The sequence below is a fragment of the Chelonoidis abingdonii genome, chromosome 26 (genome assembly GCF_003597395.2).
Source record: "Chelonoidis abingdonii isolate Lonesome George chromosome 26, CheloAbing_2.0, whole genome shotgun sequence".
Classification (NCBI taxonomy): Eukaryota; Metazoa; Chordata; order Testudines; family Testudinidae; genus Chelonoidis; species Chelonoidis abingdonii.
The window spans coordinates 1,950,213-1,969,274 of record NC_133794.1 but is presented as its reverse complement, the minus strand read 5'-3'; the positions used below and the strand labels follow the sequence as shown (position 1 = coordinate 1,969,274).

Below are 19,062 nucleotides of genomic sequence, written 5' to 3'. Positions count from 1 at the left end.
GCTGGGCGGCAGGAGGGGAGGGCACTGGTGGGGAAAGAGAGGGAGCGCACAGGATGGGTGGCGGGGGTGGGGGAGAGCACTGGGGGGGAAAGGGGGAAACCCCAGTCTGGGGCGGCAGGGGATGTGGGTGGAGGAGGGAGAGCCCAGAGCTGGGGCAGCAGGAGGGTGCAGGGAGGAGCCCAGGGCTGGGACAGGGGGCAGCCAAATTTTTATTTTTGCTTGGGGCAGCAAAAAACCTAGAGCCAGCTCTGGCCACCTGAATACTTCCATTCTGTCCCTCATCAACAGCACAAAAAAATAATGATGTTTCATTGGCCGTTACTTGCACGGCCTATGGCAATAGAGATATCAAAATAGTACGGCAAAATTTGGTGCAGTTGCAATTTTAGAATTGGCCATGGATATTAAACCTCACAAACATCTTGAAACAAATACAGCAACGAGGCATAAACCATATTACATCTGTCTTTCTACAATTTTCTAAATTTTAATAGGGTTCCAGGATTGGACAATGCGGACGGCAAAAACGTATATCTCATGATGACAGTTCCTAGATGGTTGAAGGAGCCAGTTAAGGTATATTAGGCAAATAGTGTGGGGACACTTGTAAAGAAGCCATATGTCCAGCATTACCCCCCTGTGACTGTGTGAGTGCTACGCCACAATTGATGTTGATAACACAAGAAAAGGTTGGGCTCAACTAGGACAAAAGGAACTGGTTAATGAGGTAGTACGAATTCAGGATGGGATCTGTGCTATAAGTTTTCATAATTTTTTCCATAGCTGGCAACATTTGCCCTACAAGTGATGCTGGATTCTGCATACTTGTTACCAGCAGAATACCAAATAGGAGCTCAGGCCTCCTGGCCAACAAGCAAAGGCAGTACAGTCACTGAAATGGTCATTCCACATGAACACTTCCAAGACTTACTGATTGAGCTGTTCCCCCCAGTGGAACACTTGCAGTTGGATAATACATGATTTGGTGTCGAGAACCAAGGAACCTCTAATACAAATATCTTAATTGATCCAGCAGCAAATAATGAAATAGAAAATGTACAAAGAGAGGTGGAAAGACTCTGGTGGGCAATTCTGGAGGATGTGACTTTACATCCAGTGGGCCGAACCCTTAGCCCATAATCCTAATGGGAGTCCACGCCCTAACAATTGTTATTCTCATGGGAATGTGCTGTTACATGTTATGTCAAACCAAGAAAGCTAAGCTACAGTACTGAGGGAAGCAGGGGATGCGAATGTCAATCAGTACTGCTGTGGTAATGAATAATCATTTTAAGGAGTAAGGTGTTAAAGCCTATACTGCTAACATATACAGCATATAAGCCCCTATCATATATCACATATGATCATTTATCAGCCACATAGAAATCACAACATATATTCATTTATATATATCCATATATTTATTTTATTTATAAAATTGAGATTTTTTTTTTTCTTAACAAAGCCCCAAGTGTGGACTAACAAATACTGGCAAAGGCCATCTCATACCATTCAGTGAAGTTAACAACACACAAGCACAGACCCCACAACTCAGTCGAGGTCCCGAAACTAACATTCCCAGGCCCACCATAAGGGGCTAAAAATAATTGGATAATAAAATTTGTCTATCAGTCGTATGAGGGAATGTGCCGACTAAGGGACAGATGGGGCATGAGTGTATGGATGGTAAAATAAGGTAACCACATAATAATGTTTAGCCCACTGGGTTATCTTTACTCCACGCATTATGATTTTCTGGGATGATGGGAAAACATCCTCCCCATCAAAAGACAAAAAGTGGGGGAATGTAGTAAGATGAGGTCCTGAAACAAAAGTCCTTGTATCAGAGGCCCGGTATGAGGCCTAAGGCCTGAGCTAAAGTAACGGTCAAGACTTTGCTGATATAAAACAAAGTTCAGCTCTGAGCCAGAGGCAGGCCCTGCTCCCAGAATCTGGCATGAAGTGGGCTGATGCTGTAAAAACACACATACCGAAAAGGTTCTGGGCACAAGTGATGTAAAGATGTGCCAGGATGGCACCAGAAAACTCCTGCATGGATTAGTCGGTACAGTGCCAGTCAGCTTCTCCACCTCTGCTTTCCATGATCCTGTCCCATAGCTCTGCTCGCTGCAATAGCCGCCCAGCAAGTAGAGCAGTGATACACGGACCACAGCTGCTCAGAAGCCACATTAGCCATCACCATTATGCTAAAGAGCCACAGTAGGTGACTTGATTGTTTCATTTACTATAGTACTATTCATATTTAAACAGTGTGATGGGAAATATTTAGTTTTTTATCTATATCTATTATTCTCACGACAAATAAGTTAGTAGCCTAGTGCAAGTTGATAACTCAATGGGTTAATAACATAGTAAAAGCATCCAGATTGGTTAATAACTTAGGTTGGTTAATAATTAAATCACAGTGTTTTAATAGCATGTGCTGCAAATAGCTGCAGGTGAGTCATTAAAGAGCCTCTTGCAGCTCGCAAGCGGTAGTCTGAGAATCACTGATTTAAGGAGATGAAAGCTCCAGAGCAGTCCCACGTGGGTCAGGGTGTGTGACACCTGCCCTCCCCGCTGTGGATGCAGGGACTCAGCTAGCACTGCCATTCGCAGATTCAGTGCTCAGTCACGGAGCAGGTGGCATCGTTCCACTTCCCATCGAAGCGGAGGCTGGCACAGTCCTCCCCTTGATGCCCAACATTGTTGGGTTCCCCGGTTCCCCAGAACCTGAGAAGGAAACCGAAACCCCATGGAATTAGAGGTAGGTATGGAAGTTCTGCAAGGGAGGTGGGGTAGCAATAACTTTGGATGGAAGGACCCTGGTGGATGCCAGCTGCTTCATACAGCTCTAACTGCTTTTAATTGTCACCATCCGAACAGCAGGGGTTGGCAGGCCAGGTGGTGCAGTCGGTGGGGAAGAGGAAGTTGGATGGATGGAAGAACGCAGAGGATGGGTGGCTGCTCATCAGAGCAGAGAGCGCAGTCGGGGCACAAAGAGACCAATGCTTGACTGTGCCTGCACTGCAGAAACATGATTTAGATGGCTCTGCACCTAGAGCAACTCCCACTGGTGGATGCTGTGTATCCCAGCACCCCTGCAAATGCTCCACTTGTTCCTGGCTTACACAGGCTGCCCTGATGACAATCATCTCCCATCCAGTCCCCAGTGTGGCTGGAGTCATAGCAACAGAACAGAGTCCACATGCACAGAGTGTCTCTGGTTCAAAAACCTCCTCCATGCGGGTCGAGTGAAATGAGCCAGCTCCTAGGGGACAGGCCTCCATGTCACCAAGGCCAGTTGGCCGTGACTGGTCTGATAGTTTTAGCAGAGAGAGTCAAGGTGGGCATGGACTGATCTACACTGAATGCGTGAGGTGGTGCCTGGAGGTCAGGGCTATGGCAGGTTGGTGCTAACCACTGAATAGAGGGAAGCTGGCCCAGCCACTGCTCAAGCCAGAGCTATTCTCAGCTTGGAGGACATCAGTTTCCAGTGCATTTTACAGGGGAGGAAACTGAGGTATAGAGCAGGGAGAGACGTGCCTCACAGTCGGCCAGCAAAGAACACTCATGGGGCTGGGACTAGAACCCAGCAGTGCTGCCTCCTTCTCCATGGCCCTGTCCCCGTGGCCATGTTGCTGTTCTCTCCAGCCCCTTTCCTTAGCATGACACTCAGAATGCCCCATTGTAAAACAGCTTTTTGCTTCCCAGGAACATCCCAGGTCCAGTCCCTGCTCTGTGCTGACCCTGGATGACATTAGCATGGAGGCAGTAGCAGGCTCAATTTTCTTTACATGCTTTAGCCAATAAAGGGGACCAGAAACCCTCTGGTATTAATTGCAGTAGTATCAGTGCTTCATTTGGCTCTTTAAAGCAGAAACAGCTGATTGTAACGGACAGTTCTCTCTCCATAGAGGCCGAACAAAGGGGGACTTGCCTGACAGACAGGAGGCTGCCATCCAGCCAGCGCCACTCCCCTTCCTTTGCTGAGTCGCTGAGGCCCAGCCAGTACACATTCGACTCAGTGATGTGGTTTGACAAAAACCTCTGTGTGACAAAACAGGTGAAGGAGACAGTCATGATCCCAAGCAAAAGTTGAGGGGGGAGGTGAGGAGGTTTCATGGGGCCGGTGTTTGTGGCCAGCAGAGTCTGTAGCTATAGATTGTCACTCCTCTCCGTTTTTCCAAACCTTTACATTTGGGCTGGCCACCCTACATTTCCCATAATGCACCAGGCACTCCCATGATGCATCGCTTTCTCTCTTCAAGAGGAGTGACCGTTGTGCATCACGAGAGATGTATACTGGCTAGGTAGCCTGATCTCTAAAGAATGGGGGCCTTCCATGAGGCACTGCAGCAGCATTTCCAAGTTGAAATGTTTCAATTTTCAGCCAAAAAATTGAAATATATACAAATCTTTGCCCCCCAAAATGAAATTTTCTACAGGAAAAAAAATATTCATTTTCTGAGCAGCTGTGCTTCAAATGCCTCATCCCTACCCTTTGTCCTGCAAATCTCCCTTTCAGAATGGGAGGTGAACACTGGCCTGTATGCTGTTTGGTGCCAGTAATTTTCAGTTCTTCTACGGCTGCTGAGGATCTGCCTCTGGGGCCTGTGAAATCCATGGCTATAGGTCTTCTCCATGCAAGGGGACCAAGGAACCATCTTACAGTTCCTGTTAAGTCCCATTCTGCAGCATGATTACTGGGGGAGTCTTAAATCCAGGCCTGAAGATGAGATAGTGAAATACATACGCTATGAGCTGTGCTGCTCGGGATTCAGATTTTGGTTCTGGTGACTCCAGATTCACAGCAGTACCTTGCCCACCTCTGCACTACATGGGCATCCTCTAAGCACCAACTAGTCTCCCAAAGTCCTGTTCCCAGCAGGTACCAGGCTCAATTTAAAACTTAAAGGGAATCCTCCCTCAGGGCAGGATTCCTTCTGCAAAGTCCCAATGAGGAATCTGGAGTGGGGTCTTCCACAGGATATCAAAAGGCCTTCCCTAGTGTAGAAGTGAGCTGCTGTGAAAAGCATTTCACCTCTGGGTCAGCAACTAAAATCCTGCCCAGATCACTAGCAATCAAATGCTATTTTTATGTTCTCATGGGACTCTGTGATTTGGATTCACAAGGGATTAGAACTGCCCCCCCCCACATGAATTTTGATTCCCATTGAACCATCCATATCTGACACTGAGATTTCTGTTCACAATGCTCACACAACATTTTTCAAATGACTGTAAGTATCCAGGTCCCCTCAATGTCCCTTGAGCAGCAAGCTACATCCAAAAATATTGCTAAATTCCCAGAGAACTTGGGCCAGACTGTGATCTTAGGTACACTGGGGTAAATCTAGAGTAACTCCAGATTCACCCTGGTGTAGCAGAACAGAATCTGACCCCTTGTGCTTTTTCCTTCCATTCTGCATGATCCACAATTGGAATCTGAGTGGATGGCTTACCTGTTCCTCTGCAGTGTTAACAATAACCAGGCCAGACCTTTGATCGGCACAGAACTGCTTAGCATCTGGCCAGGATTTAGTCGATGTTGAAAAGAAGTAGCAACTTTTCTCAAAACGCTGCCAACCAGGTGGACATTTCATGCAGGTGAATTCTGTCAGAAGTCAAATTATGGGACAGGTCTGCACTAGAGAGTCAAAATGCAGTCCAAGTGATCACAAGCAGTTAAAGAAATTCTATCATTTATTCAGTGTTTGGATTTATTAATGAATTTCACAAAGAAATTTCCCCGCACCCTGCTGAAAAGCTTGCCAAATAGTTTGTTGCAAATATTCTTACTTTGATATTCATCCTATATGGGGTGGTTGTATAAGTTACATGGCAGTGTCACCCCTCTGACATCTGGTAGCAGACAGCAGGGCCTGGTAGGTTGGTTTCCCATTGAAAAAATAAATCAGTGATTAAATATTTTCCTAGTATAACTTGTTGATTTTCGCTCTGTGCTCTAGTCCTTGAAAAGAGGTGCCCATAAACAAAAAGCAGGCCAGTCTGTGATCTCAGCCCAGACGCTGATGCCCCAGTTTCCTGGGTACAACTTTACCCCAAGAACTGACTCTGGTTGGAGTGTGTCAGGCAGGGAGCAAACTCCCTTGCTAGTTGTTAACAGCTCCCCCCTCAAAAAATTTCACAGTCTGCAGAGAAGGACACAGCATGTTTTCAATACTGCTGACATGCTAGATGTGTCTGTTTCCACTGAGTGGAGGGCAGGTATCAGGGAGCGGGTTATGGCTCCCCGAGTCTCTGGCTGGTTCTACATCAAATCTGGTTCCCAAGGCATAGAACCAATGAGCGAATCAGGGCCAGACAAGAGGGTGGCATCGGAGACATCTGTGCTGGCTCTACAGCCACTGGGGACTCGCAGCTGAGGAGATGTGGTCAGTTTCAGTGCAGGGGAAGCTGCACAGGCCATAGGCCTATTGGGATCATGGCAGTTGAAATGTGTTGTTCCCTGTTGGCTTTCACTGACTCTGGGCATTTGAGGTTAATGCTGTCACAGGCGTCACAACCCTGCCCGGTGCCTCTTTACCTTTGAGGTTTCGTAACTCGTCCTGCACCCTGCTCAAGACCTCCTGGAGTCTGTCATGGTCCCTTCTCACCTCAGCCAGCTCCTTTGACATGCTGTGTGTTAGGTTCTTTATCTCTGTCAGGGCAGATAGGGGGTAGAAAAATGCCACCGGAATCAACAGGTTGATATTTCTGGCCTGGCTCAGACCTTCCTTAACTGCAGCTGGAAATTTCTATGTGTTCATCTATCCGCAAACACACTATCTGTCCCCATTCACAACCTTCGACCTATCTATGCTCTGATACCGGAGTCCACTATTATATTATCTAAGCATCTCTGCTATCCTGGGCTCGTTGATTTTCTTTCAAGCCAACTGAGGGAATTTTTACTTCAATAGGCTCACAATCATGTACCCACACTCCACTTCTGCATCATGGAGCTCTTCTATGTAGATCTAATTCCACAGTCACGGTACTGACACCAGCAGAACCAAGATCAGAATCCAGCTTATGTTTGCACTGGATGGGCCTGATACCAGAAAGGCTGAGCATTCCCAAATTCCTTCTGCAGGCCATGGAAGCTATGAGCTCTCAGCAGGGCTGAGTGGACCAGAGCCCCCACCCAACCACCTCCTACACCTGGCCCCCACTCCTGTGTATCTACAGGGTACTGAGACCACAATTCAGCAATGCACTTATACACAAAGCTGTATTCATTTGCGAACTCCTGAACTTTAGAATGGAAGTGCAGACCCCTTTGGAAATTTTAGATATTGTCTGCTGACAGCCCTGGGTCTACGGACCACATGTCAAAAACCGCTGCTCTGAGCACGTGTCACCCCACACAGTAATCAGAAGCATAGAGTTGTTTGACAGCTGCTATCATGGGTAACAATGTGGGGATTGAACTGGAGTCCTCAAGGGCTAAAAGCTGGAACTACTACAACTTGAGATAAAGCTGTTCCTAGATCAGCACAGAGCGGTTACCTGTCACACGTGCTCACCAATGGGTTACACATGCCTAAGTGCCTTTGCTGGATCCGGGTCTGAGATCCAATGTTCTCCTGCAGCATGAACTGGGCTCAGGATAAAACCTGGGGAGGCCCATGGGGGCAGGATGCAGCTGATCCCAAACTAAAATGGGATTATCCATATAAGGTTACCTGCTCCATCCTCATAATTCCCCTTTCTCATCCTCCTTCTCACCTTCCATTTCAGCTTGCCCTCCCCAGGAAAAGATCAGACCCAGAAGTCCTTCTACAAGGAAGCAGCAGTGATCAGGCATTGGAAGGAAAAGGATGTTTCTCACCTATGGTGTCCTGGAGATACGATGGGTCTTTTACATGATCAGCTTGGATCTCCTCGATCCCCAGCCTAACCCCAGCCAGCTCCTTGGACACTGCAAACAACAGGGGGCAGAAAAGAACTGCTGTACATGGGTGCATCAAAGGGAGAGACCCCACCCATGTGCAACCCCCATGATTTTATTGCACATCTTGTGACATTTGGTATGTTTCTTCAAGCCTCAGCTCCTGGATTTATGCAGTTAGGAGAGAGTCTCAACTTTCATTAAAAATATTAATTTCTACCCCTCATGGTGACAGAAAACAGTTTAATAATGTCACCCAAGCATGACCCTAAAGGCTCAGAAATAAGAACACAAATACATCAAGCCCAACGTTTATTATATTTTTAAAAATCTGCCAAATTACGTGTAAATATGTAATAAGAAATGCCAGAAAGGAGTTTGAAGAACAGCTAGCCAAAAACTCCAAAGGTAATAACAAAATGTTTTTTAAGTACATCAGAAGCAGGAAGCCTGCTAAACAACCAGTGGGGCCCCTGGATGATCGAGTTACAAACAAACGGTTCACTTAAAGACGATAAAGCATTGCGGAGAAACGAAATGAATTCTTTGCTTCAGTCTTCATGGCTGAGGATGTGCTAGGGAGATTCCCAAACTGGAGCCAATCCTTGTAGGTGACAATCTGAGGAATTGTGGTCACAGATTGAAGTGTCACTAGAGGCGTTTTGGAAATTGAATAAACTTAACATTAAAAGTCACTGAGACTAGAGAGGCATTCACTCAAGAGTTCTGAAAGAACTCAAATGTGAAATTGCAGAACTATGGTTTGTAACCTGTCCTTTAAATCAGTTTCTATACCCAATGAAACTGGAAGTTAGCTAATGTAACACCAATATTTAAAAAGGGCTCTGGAGTGATCCTGGCAATTACATACCAGTAAGTCTAACATCAGTAACCAGGGCAAATTAGTTGAAACAATAGTAAACGAATAAAAATTGTCAGACACATCGAAAAAACATAAACTGTTGAAGGCAATGTAGTCAACATGATTTCTGTATATCTAAAGGGAAATCATGTCTTACTAATCTATTAGAGTTCTTTGAGGGTCAACAAACATGTGGACAAGGGGGATCCAGTGGACATAGTGTACTTAGATTTCCAGAAAGCCTTTGACAAGATCCTCACAAAGGCTCTTACGTAAATTAAGTTGTCATGGGATAAAAGGGAAGATCCTTTCATGGATTGAGAACTGGTTAAAAGACAGGAACAAAGGGTAGGAATAAATGGTAAATTTCAGAATGGAGAGGGGTAACTAGTGGTGTTCCCAAAGGGTCAATCCTAGGACCAATCCTATTCAACTTATTCAAAATGATCTGGAGAAAGGGGTAAAACAGTGAGGTGGCAAAGTTTGCCAGATGATACTAAACTGCTCAAGATAGTTGACCAAAGCAGACGGCCTGTGAAGAACTTCAAAAAGATCTCACAAAACTAAGTGATTGGGCAACAAAATGGCAAATGAAATTTAATGTGGATAAATGTAAAGTAATGCACATTGGAAAAATAACCCCAACTATACATACAATATGATGGGGGCTAATTTAGCTACAACTAATCAGGAAAGAGATCTTGGAGTCATCGTGGATAGTTCTCTGAAGACATCCACACAGTGTGCAGCGGCAGTCAAAAAAGCAAACAGGATGTTAGGAATCATTAAAAGGGATAGAGAATAAGATGGAGATATCTTATTGCCCTTATATAAATCCATGGTACACCCACACTTGAATACTGCGTACAGATGTGAGTCTCCTCATCTTTAAAAAAAAAAGATGAAAAAAGATATACTACTGGCATAGAAAAAGGTTCAGAGAAAGGGCAACTAAAATGATTTAGGGTTTGGAACAGGGTCCCATATGAGGAGAGATTAAAGAGGCTAGGACTTTTTCAGCTTGAAAAAGAGAGACCTAAGGGGGATATGACAGAGGTATTAAAATCATGAGTGGTGTGGAGAAAGTAAATAAGGAAAAGTTATTTACTTGTTCCAAAAGTAAATATAGAACTAGGGCCACCAAAATGAAATTAATGGGCAGCAGGTTATTAAACAAATAACGGTTCCTTAAAGACGATAAAGCATTGCGGAGAAAGAAATGAATTCTTGCTTCAGTCTTCATGGCTGAGGATGTTAGGGAAGATTCCCAACCTGGCTGTCATTGTAGGTGACAAATCTGAGGAATGTCACAGATTGAGTGTCACTAGAGGCGGTTTTGGAATTAATTGATATAACTCAACATTAAAAGTCACCGGACTGAATGGCATTCACTCAAGAGTTCTGAAAGAACTCAAATGTGAAATTGCAGAACTATGGTTTGTAACCTGTCCTTTAAATCAGTTTCTATACCCAATTGACTGGAAGTTAGCTAATGTAAACCAATATTTAAAAAGGGCTCTGGAGGTGATAGTTTTAAGCCACTCTCATGGGCTTGACACATGATTTTTGAATGCTGGGGTTGGCAGCACAAGGGAACTGTTTATGCCCAACCTCTTGAGAAACATCAGCAGAACATACCATTAAGAAGTCGACTGTTAAACACATTGAATTCTTTGGACATCTTCAACTCTAAAAGAAAGATGAGAGAATGGGGAATTTCCACTTTAAATAAGAGCACAGGATGTCATGCTGCCCCACCCACACATTCCACCCCTGAGGAGCTCTGGATAAGGACCATTCATCCAGGAGTGTGTGAAATTTATGGAGCAAGGGCAATCGTTGGCAAGGATGTAAATGGGTTTCACTTATAGCTATTACAGATTTCTATTAGAGTACTTCCTAGAGCCCCCAAGTGAGATTATGGCCCCTTTGTGCTGCACAAACGGGAACTGAGATTGGGTCTCACTGCTCTGAGCACTGTATAGACACAGAGCAAGAGACAGTTACAATACAAATAGACAAGGAACATTACCCATTTCACAGATAGTGAAACTGAGGCACAGAGAAATTAAGTGACTCTTTCAAGGTCACACAGGGAGTCAGCGGCAAAACTGGGAGCTGAAGCCAGATCTTGTGAGTTCCAGCCCAAGCCTTAGCCACACAGCAGCCAACCTCTACTCAGCTGGGGCTCAGAGCCCGTTTTAGAGCAGCAGGATCTCAGTACTAACCCTCTGTTATTGTGATGTTCTCAGTGCCCAGGACATGCTCTACAGAGACACCTGTGCAGTCCAGATGGGTGCAAGATCATTACAGCGTTTAGAGTCCCAGGGCAAATTAGCAAATTACACCAGTGTCTATTAAGAGAGATCCAGTTAATGACCCACACAGGGGAACTGTAGTGTAAAAAACTGGTCAGATCCAGGGCTGCATTAACACAATCCAGGGGCATCATCCATACCCCAGCATGATGGCTCCCATTAGCCCTGCCCCTGTGCAATGATCCTAAGTGCAGGTGGATTGGCAGGAGTCATTTGCTGGCTGTTTGGGGACTCACAACCACACTTTTCTGGACGGGCTGGGGCCTCCCCCTGCCCATATTCCTGCTTCCTTTCTTCAGATGATCAGGGGAGTGTCCTGGAGGAGACGGGTGTCAGTTCCCACTCACCCAAGCAGTAATTGTCTTTATGGGGGCCCCAGGCACGTGCCTACTCCTGGTACAGACCAATTCCACTCATGCTCATGGCTTCCCCAGGTGTAATATTCTCAGCCAATGAGATGCAAGTTAGAAGCATGACCTCATCAGAACAAAATCTCTTTGGACATTCAGTGATCCTAAGATCAGAGCAGATGTGATGCAACAACTTCCAAGGGTATGTCTGCACCTGAACCGCTACAGCAGCTGTGCTGCAGTGTAGACACTCGAGTCGACAGGAGGCGTTCTCCTGTGACTATAGTTAATCCACTCTCCCGAGAGCCAGTAGCTAGGTCGATGGAAGAATTCTTCCGTCAACCTAGAACTGTCTACAGCATGGGTTAGGTCAGCATAGCTACATCTGTCAGCGGTGTCAAAAATCACACCCCTTAGAGATGTAGCTGTGCAGATTGTTAGCTTTCAATGTAGACCAGCACTAAGAGCTGCTTATACCTCCTGTGGTTGTCCCACTCCCACTCCCCACAATCATCTACGGTCCTATATGAGCTGTGGGTCACATCCCTGGTTAATGTAAGTTGGTTCCGCTCCACTGAAGTGATTTCCACCCACCAAGGGTCTGACCCCCAAAGATGTGCCAGACCAAAGGGAGAAAAATGTTTCTTTTATCCTCTCACCCAGATAGTCCTGGAGAGCTGACAGATTTCTCTTGGAATCTCTTCTGGCCGTATCTCGATCCAGCTGGGCTTCAGCAAGACCTTGGGACACTGTAGACATGAGACCTCTTGATAACAGAGTAAAATTTATGAGCAGGGGAAAACCCATATCTTTGGGGACATCAGTGCTGCTGTAATATGCATTTTCCTCCCAGACACCACTCAAGACCCATTGCGATAACTGGGTCTAGAAATTTACCCTCCTTGTGAGCTCAGCTGTGAAAAGTGATTGATAGTTCATCAAATATCACAGAAGAAACAAATATTGATGGGAAAAGGTGCAAAAGGGAGACAGAAAGACGGAATTAGTCCAAACAAAAAGGCCTCTTGATAGAATTCAAAGACTGTGGTTTAGATCATGGCTGGTCAAGAAGAAAAATGTAAGAGCAGGGACTCCAGCCCTAGAGCACCCATGGAGGTGGCGCCTATGCCCACCTCAGTGCATGGGGCCATGCAATGTTGCCAACTCCCATGATTTTTTGACAGTTCTCACAATATTTGATCAGTTTCTTCAAGCAGCAGTTCCTAGACGCAGGTCACTAGGAAAGAATCTCAGCTTTCATTTAGAAAAGGTAAGTCTATGGCCCTCAGGGTTGCGGAGAAAAGCTTTAAAATGAGATCTGACCAAGACCCTAACATCTCAGAAACCAGGAGATGAATAACACGTGCCCAACATTTTTCATATTTTTAAAAAGCTCATGATTTTTAAGCCAAGCTCATGGGCCTGACTCCTGATTTTTGAACATCGGGGTTGGCGATACTCCTCGGTTATGCCACGATCTCTTCAGAAACACCAGTAGAACATACCTTTAACCAGTTGTTTGGTAAATGTGCTGAATTCTTTTGACATCTTCAACTCTAAAAGGAAGATGAAAGAATGGGGAGTTTCAATTTTAAACAACAACAACACAGGCCCTCATGCTGCCTCTCCCATATGCCTGCCCACGGGGAGCCCTGGATCATGGTCATTCATCCAGAAGTGTGTGAAAATTATGCAGCAATGGCAGGTTGACAGGGTGTACCTGGCACTTTGTGGTCCCCTGCTTGAGGCCCTGAGGTCCTACTATATCACAACCCAAAAAGGAGCAGCGAAGGTGGGTCCTGCAGGCCTGCCTAGTAAGGCTGCACAGAAGCAGCCAATCAGAGCCCAGCAGGCTCAGATAAAAAGAGGTGCAGGGGCAGACTGCAGGTCAGTCCCTGGCTGGGGCCAGAGTGGTGAGGAAGAGGAGTGTGCTCTGGCCAGAGTTGCTCAACACGCTGCATTTGTGAAACCTAGGAGCTCACAACTCTAGGACTAAGTCAACGGAAGGAGATAGAGAGACCAGGTGGGAAGAGGCCCAGCGAATGTAGCAACAACCAATTAAAGGAGGCCATACAGAGTTGCTGTTTATAGGGTTCATGGGTTGGGACCTAGAGCAGTGGGCAGGCAGCAAGTGGTAAGGTTGTAAATGGGTTTCACTTATTACTATTTCAATATTATTGCCCAGAAGCCCCAGATGAGATTGAGGCCTTCTTGTTCCATGTGCTGCATGTTAGGATATAGATATTCAGGCCTGTTTGCCAAGGCCTATACTTTAAGAATTTAGGTGTAATTTTATTACTTAGCTAGTTATAGAGGTATAACACTGCACAGACCCCAACTGATATCGAGACCCTGTTCTCTGGGCACTGCACAGTGACAAAATGAGAGACACACACTTGTCTCTGTGCTGAAGACCTTACAATACAAATAGACAAGAAATGTCACCCATTTCACAGATAATGAAACTGAGGCACAGAGAAATGAACTACAAAACCAGTTTCTCTCCCTTGGTTTCACACTTCAAGTGGCAGAACAGGGCCTCATCCTCCCTGATTGAACTAACCTCGTTATCTCTAGCTTGCTTGCTTATATATACCTGCCCCTGGAAATTTCCACTACATGCATCTGATGAAGTGGGGATTCACCCACGAAAGCTCATGCTCCAAAACGTCTGTTAGTCTATAAGGTGCCACAGGATTCTTTGCTGCTTTTAGAGAAATGAAGTGACTCTTTCAAATCAGCAGCAAAACTGGGAATTGAAGCCAGATCTCCTGAGGTCTAGCCCATGGCTTAGCCACAACACCACCCAACACCTATCAGCTGGGGCTCAGACCCCATTTGGAGCAGCAGGATCTCAGTACTAACCCACTGTTACTGTGATGTTCTCAGTGCCCATGATGTCCTGCACAGTGATACCCATGCAGTCCAGGTGGGTGCAGGGCTTGTTACAGTGTTGAGGGTAAATTGAGAAGTTAACAACAACGTTTATTCAGAGAGATCCAGCCAATGACTCCCTGAGGGGGATTGTGGTGGAAAGAACAGGTCAGACCCAGGACTGCATTGAGGCAATCCAGGGGCATCAGGCCCTGCCCCTGTACAATGGTCCCAAGGTTAGGTGGGTTGGCATGGACCAGCTGCTGGATGAGTGGAGACTCACCCCTACACTTCTCCCCTGTCCAGATTACTGCTTCCATACTTTGTTTGAGCTGGGGTCTGTCCTGCAGGACACAGGTCTCCACTCCCATTCATCCAATCAGTGGCTGTTTATGGGAGCTCCAGGCACATGCCTACTCCTGGGACAGACCAATTGCATCTACGCCAAGGCTTCCCCAGCAGCATAAATATCTCAGCCAATGAGACACTGGTAGAAACGTGACTTCATCAGAACAAAATCTCATTGGACAATCGGTGATCCTCGGAGGAGGAAAATGTTATCCAACAACTTCTAAGAGCTGCTTCCAACTCGTCTGGTTGTCCTGTTCCCAACAATAATCTACAGACCTGTCTGAGCTGTGGTCAGATCCCCAGCAGATGTATGTCTGCTCAGCTCTGCTGAATTTGAACGAGCTACATTAACTTCCACCAGTCATGCAACTGACCCCTTGGGTCAGACTCTCCGCACCCTTGAGACGTAGAGAACAAAAAGGATTCACCAAGTCCAACGAGGAATAGAAACATTTGCTTTATCCTCTCACCTAGATAATCCTGGTGATCTGATAGATTTCTCTTGGAATCTCTTCTAATCGTATCTCGATCCAGCTGGGCTTCAGCAAGACCCTGGGACACTGTGAACATGAGACTTTTGATAGCAGATTAAAATGTGTGAGCAGGGGAAACCCATATCTGTGGGGACATTAGTGCTGCTATAAAATGCGCTTTTCTCCCAGTTACCATCCAAGACTGCTGATGTCCATTCCCTTATCCTAGCTGTGATCCTCCGCTACAGGTGCACTGTGCTCAACTCGGGGATTCACTATTCTGGATATCAGCTCAGTCCTTGGTACAATGTAGAGCTGTATTGGGGCTGCTCTATGTTACACTGAGCTGCCAGTGGCCCCAAGACGTGCAGTGCAGCTGCCACTGCTACACACGGGTGCGGAATATGGCTGGACAGCTCAAAGGAGCATAGCAAAGCTGAGAGTGGAAAGGTTCAGCCTTCGCAGAGCAGTGCAGGGCTCTGACTGCTGTGCAGAGCAGAAAGTTGCCTACTTCCACGAGGAGCCTGCCTCGGTTCGTGTGTGGTTAGCTGGTTGCAAAGTTAAAAAGGAAAGGAATACATTTGTCAGGCCCAAGCTCTCCTTGTGTTAATATGGAAGAGGCAATTGTGGCAGTGCACTGTGCCATGCCCACATTGCATTGTTCTCACTCCCTACATTCCCTCTCCGCTAGCAGGAGCCGCAGCCAGTCTTTTGCACTGGTCCCAGCACACAGTTGAAAAAAGAAAAATGTCGTATGAATATTTTAACAACCTTGAAAATGTCACCACAAAGATGGCCCAGTTACTGATTTTGGGTGGGATTTTTCTGAGATTTCGGAGCATGAATCTTATGGAAAGCTAGCGGGAGTTATTCTAAAGACATCCCATCCCTTTGAAAATCCTGTCACCTTATCTCAGAGGTGAGTGAAAGTTACCTAGCATGGGCAACTGCTCCATAATTAACATCACAGCTGAGCCTCCATTCTCAGCCCAATTTTGTGCCCCACTGCTAAAATCCACCAAAACTAGTCAGAGCAGCCTCGCTCTTGGCAGGTGAGATCTGAGGCTGAGGTAGAAATGAACAGGAGACTTACATTTCCCAAGGTTCACCACAATGAGAGCTGTGGCCACTGCAATGCAAATCGCCAGCAGGACATTCAGGAGTGCAATGGCCTTCCCTTGGGTGGAGCTGAAGAGGCAAAGAGCTGTGGGGAGCAACACTGGTTAGATCTCTCAATGCAGGATCATCCCCTCCTAACACTCCCTTTTGGGAGAGACTGAACATGGTTCCCTACAAGAGAAGATGACTAGACAAAGGGAGGGGAGGGATTCACAGTAGGGTAAATACCTTGAGGTAGTTCTCAGCCTTCGCTGTGTTCCATTGCCCATGTTGGGAATCCCTCTCCCTTTTGGCAATATGGGGAGAGAAGGTGAGTGTGACCCCCGGATTGAGAAGCCCCTGCCTTCAAGGGAGCATGAGAATCCTCTCAGGCTCTAACGGGAAGATATGGGCAGGCTCACAGGTAGGATGACCAGATGTCCTGATTTTATAGAGACAGACCCAATTTTTGTGTCTCTCTCTTATCTAGGCTCCTATTATCCCCAACCCCATCCCAGTTTTTCACATTTGCTGTCTGGTCACCCTACCCACAGGACCAGTTTCATCCCTCGAATAGAAACACTGAAGACACTGGACTGACCCAGCGATGAGTTTGCCCCATGATAAGAAAGGAGTTAATGTGGATGATTGGAATATCCAGACTTAACCAAGACATTACTTGGGAGAGAGAGAGAAACAGTCCTGATTGTTGGCACCAACCAGCTTCAAATTAGCAAAGCCAGGAATCGGACACAGGCCTCCCTTCCTCAGGCCAGCTCACCTTTACCACCTCTCCCAGGTGCGCTGCTCGCTCCCTGCACTGTCAGTTCCACCTGCTCAGAGTTGTCCCGTTTGGGGTAGGAGCTGTCCGGGTGCATGGCTGTGGATATCTCTGTTCTGCTCCTTGCTGTCGGTGCAGTGTATATGGATATAAGCCGTCATCATGACTTTCCAGGGCAACGGACGCCTGTGGTCACATTTCCCATTCTCAAAATTGCTAGGTCAGGGACCATGGCCCAATCAATTCGTCTCCAGGTCAGTGCAGAATCATAGCGTCTTTGTGGTTCCAGTTTCTGGTCCTTAGACTTCCAGGCTCTGAGATTGCTCAACTCCCATTGACTTTTATCAGAGCATGTTGAAATCAGCACTTCTCTCCCAGAGGTTGCTCAAGACAATTTTCCTCCCTAGGAAAACTTCAGTGTTCCATGCCCCTCCTCAGAGGCCTAGGGTGGCAGATTTGGCCCCGTCACTCCTCCATCATGAAGGAAAGTGCGGCACTGCCAGATTCCAGTGAGTGGTGTTGTGGTCTTGCATGACTGGGGGGCGACCACACTAAATTTGCCACTGTAGGCAGCTGCTCAAAAGTCTGCCACCATAGACAACTGCCTACATTGCATGTACCTAGCGCAGCCTCTGCGAGCATCTCACCTGATGGGGTCCTGTACTATTCCCGGACACACTAGATAGGATGGCCGGTGGGTTTAGCAGAAGGCTTCATGGCCAGAAAAATGTCAGTTTCTCACCAATAACTGGAGTCACAGTAACTCTTCCAACTGGAAGCTTGTGGCATGGGCATCTTGATCCCACAACGGCGAATGACTAGATGAAGAATTAAGGGGACATTCTACACCAACCTGGACACCCCAGGGTCTGCTGGATCCAATGTACTCCCATAGATTTCTCAGGGTTTGTGGGAACATATACCAGAGACTGCTGGACATTGGAGCTTGCTAAACCAGCTGTAACCCTGCTGGGGGCTCGTCCACACCAGCTAGTTAAGAGTTTAGGGGCAGTGTTCACTCTCTAAGCACCGCTTGGAGAGGTGGAAGAAGCCAGACTGTCCCATGGGTTGAACCAATGCTTATGTACTCTGCTGAGGGGCAGTTTGGCAGGCAGGCTAGCCATGCGGGGGGAAGTAGCCAGAATCCCTCCCTTCCACTTGTAATTCTGAAAGGAGAAGCCCTTGGGGGAAGGATGTGCAATAATAGCAGAATCCAAGAGCAGGTGCTGTCTTGTAGTGACTCCATGGAGACAGGAGCTCAGCATTTCGCTGATCACTCTACATGCTCTCGCTTACGCCAGCACAAAATCCACTAGGTCAGTGATTACACGATCCCAAGGATGGTCATGAGTACGGCCCTACCAAATTCACAGCCATGAAAAACATGTCACAGACCATGACATCTGGCAATTGCAGAGGGGTGGCAGGATTGCACTGCCACAACCAGCACTTCCTCCAGCCAGGGGAGGTTCCTGTAGGGGGGGGCGCGAGCCCTCAGCAGCGCTGCCCTAAGCCCTGGCCCTCCCTGGATCCAGACGAAGCACTTGGGTTAAAGGGGTTATAGAGGCCTTGAACTGGTTGTGTGTGTGTGTGTGGGGGGGTGACCATGGCACTCCCCAGACTACAGTATCCTGGTGGTCATCCACCCATGAGGCCATCCCTGCCCCCCCCCCCCAAAAAAAAGATCTGACCCCACCCATACCATGTCAGCCTCACTTCTGCTCTGCTCTTGGTGGCAATGCTGCCTTCAGAGTTGGGCTCCCAGCCAGCAGCCAACACTCTCCAGCCACCCAGCTCCGAAGGCAGTGCCGCCGCCAGCAGCAGTGCAGAAGTAATGGCAGCAGTATCACAACCCCCGTACAACATCCTTTCAATCCCCCACCACCCTCTTTTGGGTCAGAACCCCACAATTTCAACACCTTGAAATTTCAGATTTAAATAACTGAAACAGTGAAATTTACGCTTTTTGAAATCCTTTGACTGTGAAATTGATCAAAACAGACCCTGAATTTAGTAAGGCCCTAGTGATGAGATTTTTTGGCAAGTAACAATTCTGAG

At 46.8% G+C, this 19,062-nt stretch overlaps 1 protein-coding gene across 1 annotated transcript; it reads right to left on the bottom strand.

Moving 5' to 3' along the window:
- Nucleotides 1–2,621: 2,621 nt before the first annotated feature.
- LOC142045975 (uncharacterized) lies at nucleotides 2,622–17,213 on the bottom strand. Its single transcript, XM_075061167.1, has 11 exons — nucleotides 17,005–17,213; nucleotides 16,219–16,329; nucleotides 15,123–15,212; nucleotides 12,933–12,983; nucleotides 12,087–12,176; nucleotides 10,398–10,448; nucleotides 7,838–7,927; nucleotides 6,551–6,664; nucleotides 5,466–5,617; nucleotides 3,941–4,050; nucleotides 2,622–2,733 (listed from the first exon to the last, which is right to left on the bottom strand). The coding sequence occupies exons 1-11, from the start codon at nucleotides 17,099–17,101 to the stop codon at nucleotides 2,622–2,624; spliced, it is 1,068 nt and encodes a 355-aa protein (XP_074917268.1). The 5' UTR covers nucleotides 17,102–17,213.
- Between the last annotated feature and the right edge of the window lie 1,849 nt (nucleotides 17,214–19,062).

What these genes read in the sequence shown, in the direction of transcription:
- LOC142045975 (XM_075061167.1), bottom strand. Translation starts at nt 17,101, where the DNA reads ATGCACCCGGACAGCTCCTACCCCAAACGGGACAACTCTGAGCAGGTG. An exon ending in TGTGGTGAACCTTGGGAAAT is followed by an intron (nt 15,213 to 16,218) that starts GTAAGTCTCCTG and finishes TCATGTTCACAG; the next exon opens with TGTCCCAGGGTCTTGCTGAA. An exon ending in GTATCTCCAGGACACCATAG is followed by an intron (nt 6,665 to 7,837) that starts GTGAGAAACATC and finishes CTGCCCTGACAG; the next exon opens with AGATAAAGAACCTAACACAC.